Here is a 3,026-nt window from a genome sequence, read left to right as displayed (position 1 = left end):
TTCTACGAAAGAAAGACAGTAAAATGAAAAAAATAAGCAAAGAGTTAGCTCTGAACCTATCTAAACTAAAACAGACTCGAATTTGGAAGAAAAAGAGCCTAAAAAAAAATCTAACAGTAGCAATGAATGGAAGAGATCCTAGAAAATTACTAAAAACCAGAATAAGACTCAGAAATTAAAAGCTCAGAACAGAACCTATAAGGGAAAATAAAACTGAAACAAATGCTTATTTACAAAAACTAAAACAAAACATGAAAATGTAAAACACCTAAGACAATTGCTAATGCTAAAACAGAAATTAAAGAATACCTAATACGTGAAATAGAAGGCAAGAATATAAGCAGAGAAAGGAAATTCTAATATGAATTCTAATTACAGAAACTATAAGCAAAAATAAAGTCTAATTCTACAGCCTAAAACATAATCTAAAAGCATAAAAAACTAAGTATTGACAACATAAATTCAGAAAATTTTACAAACAGTAGCAGAAAGAAAATAGAAACTAATTATGAAAAGAAAATCCTAATTGAAAACTTGAAACAAGGCATGAAACTAATCAAGAGCTTAAAACAGAACAAGTAACTACAAAGGAGGAGAAAATAATAGAAACAAGCAAAGAAAAAGGGACCTAAAAGAAGTTCTTTAACAAAAAAAAAAAAAAAACAGTAAAATAACCTAAGCTAAAACAACATAAACCAGAAAATGAATGAACTGTAAAAACCTAAAGAACTATTAACAAAAAAGCTAAAAACTAAACTAAAACAGATCAGTAACAAAAATAGGTATTTACAGACTAAAACAATAATGGGAAACTACTCTAGGTATTTAAAACTAAACCAGACCTAAGCTAAGAGAAAAACAGCTCAGAAAAAAAATTTAACCCAACCTAACCTATACCTTCCCACCCCCACACTTAAGAGGCACATTGCCCTCAATGTGTGAGTGGGTAAGGTTTTAAAACAACAGAAACATAACAGATATGCACAAAACAGATACTAGTGGATATATGCAAAAAAAAAAAAAAAAAAAAACAACTGGAACAAAGAATGTATATAGCAGAACCAAGAGAAACATATTATTCAATGTATGTAACAGTAATAGAAACTGCAAATGAAAAACAAGAAAAGGAAGCTTATTCGTTGAAGCTCTATGTGCTGCTTGGTGCTTCCTTTGGATTCACTACTGGCTGAGCAGGAATGCCTCCAGCCTTCTGATTCACCAGTTCATTGACAGCATGAGCCAGCTGCCCAATTTGCATCTTCATATCCTGAATGGTTGCCTCTAGAGTAGGGTCCATCCTAGGCTGCGTTTGTGACTGGTTCTGCCTATACTGCTGGTTCTGCCCTCCATAAAATGATGCATTCTGCCTATTCTGCTGTGCATACTGATTCATGCTCTACATCAGCCCATTTGACTGCTGTCCACTCTGCAGATTGTATGGAGGAGCTTCGTATCTTGGGTTCATCATGTTCCTCCATCCTGAATTCTGTGAGTTGGAAGCTTGGTTGTAATGTTGTGGCTGATTTTGGGTTTGCCATTGCTGTTGATTCTGCCTGAAGTTTCCTTGCTGATATTGGAATGCAGCTGCCACTGATTCAGCTCCAGGGGTACCTTGAAGTTGATAACACTGGTCTGTGAAGTGTTGATCTGATGCACACAGACCACAGTGCTTTCTCACTACATTCACTTGGCCTCCTGAAGCCATCTGCCTCATTAGCTCAATTAGCTCCAAAATTTTGTTTCCCAGCAGCAGGTTGTTCTCATTAAACATGTTGGTTTGTACTGAATCTGAGATTGCATTCAGTTGCATCTCATGAACTCCTTTACTACTGCCACCTCTGGTGTAGGTCTGCTGGTAATTCTCAGCCATGTTTGCAATGAGGTTTCTTGCTGCAGATGGTGTCTTGTCCATGAGAGTGCCTCCACTTGCTGCATCTATCATGTTCCTTTCTTGAGGCAACAACCCTTCATAAAAGTATTGCAGCAGCAGCTGCTCATTGATCTGATGGTTAGGACAGGTGGAGCACAACCTCTTGAAGCGTTCCCAGTATTCAAACAGATTCTCCCCAGGCAGTTGTCTAATTCCACTTATTTCTTTTCTCACAGCTGCTGTCCTGGAGGCAGGGAAGAACCTTTCCAGAAATTTTCTCTTCATTTCTCCCCAGCTAACTATGGGTACATTCTGAGAAAACAGCCACTCCTTGGCAGCATCTTGCAATGAAAAGGGAAAGGCTTTCATTTTGACAATCTCCTCAGGTACATCCAATGGCTTCATAGTTGACCAGACCACTGTGAATTCCATAATATGCTTGTGAGGGTCCTCCCCTGCTGACCCATGGAACCTTGGCAAAAGCTGAATGAACCCAGATCTAAGATCAAAGTTGGGTGCCCCCTGCACATATGGCACTTGGATGCACAGGGGCTGGAATCCAATTTCCTGATTAGCCAGCTCCTTTAATGTTCTCTCTCCTTGCTCAACAGTCATGTCTTCAGTCTCAGATGTATCTGATAAACACTCAAATGAAGTTGGAAATGATCCAGTAGCCTCAGATTCACGCTGGTTCTTCTCCTTTTTGATTCCTTTTCTATTTCTGCCAATTTCTGGATCCAGGGTACACAAAGGGCTGTGATTAGCCCTGGTCATACACTTTCAACTCTCACAGCTAGATGAACACCTGTTAGTTTGCAGATTCAGAGAAAAAAAAATAAAATTTTTCATTATACGCACTTCTAATTCAACCTAAACCTCCTCAACAGATGTATTGACTAAGCATCCAGCAACACAAACACAGTAATCACCAACAACTTTTCAAATTAAGGACCAAAAGCATCACAGAATCAGGACAGATATACAAAACAGATAGCACATGAATATATACAAGTCAGAACTACTAACGAGCACAAAAAGTAAAAAAAAACATTACGAAAACAGAATATAAAATCTACAGTATGAAAATCAACACAGTACTAAACTAAAATAAAAAAACAAAAGCAGAAAAGGATGAAATAAAGTTTATTCAAAGTAA

At 37.4% G+C, this 3,026-nt stretch overlaps 1 protein-coding gene across 1 annotated transcript; it reads right to left on the bottom strand.

Moving 5' to 3' along the window:
* Positions 1 to 1,396: 1,396 nt before the first annotated feature.
* LOC148198293 (uncharacterized) lies at positions 1,397 to 2,644 on the bottom strand. Its single transcript, XM_088115744.1, has one exon. The coding sequence runs from the start codon at positions 2,642 to 2,644 to the stop codon at positions 1,397 to 1,399; it is 1,248 nt and encodes a 415-aa protein (XP_087971870.1).
* Between the last annotated feature and the right edge of the window lie 382 nt (positions 2,645 to 3,026).

This window comes from Vigna umbellata, chromosome 5, assembly GCF_029865625.1.
Source record: "Vigna umbellata cultivar VRB3 chromosome 5, Vumbellata_1.0, whole genome shotgun sequence".
Taxonomy (NCBI): domain Eukaryota; kingdom Viridiplantae; phylum Streptophyta; class Magnoliopsida; order Fabales; family Fabaceae; genus Vigna; species Vigna umbellata.
The sequence above is the reverse complement of the archived record's forward strand: the minus strand, read 5'-3'. Positions and strand labels throughout refer to the sequence as shown.

Coding starts and splice junctions, on each gene's coding strand:
- LOC148198293 (XM_088115744.1), bottom strand. CDS start 2,644: ATGACCAGGGCTAATCACAGCCCTTTGTGTACCCTGGATCCAGAAATT.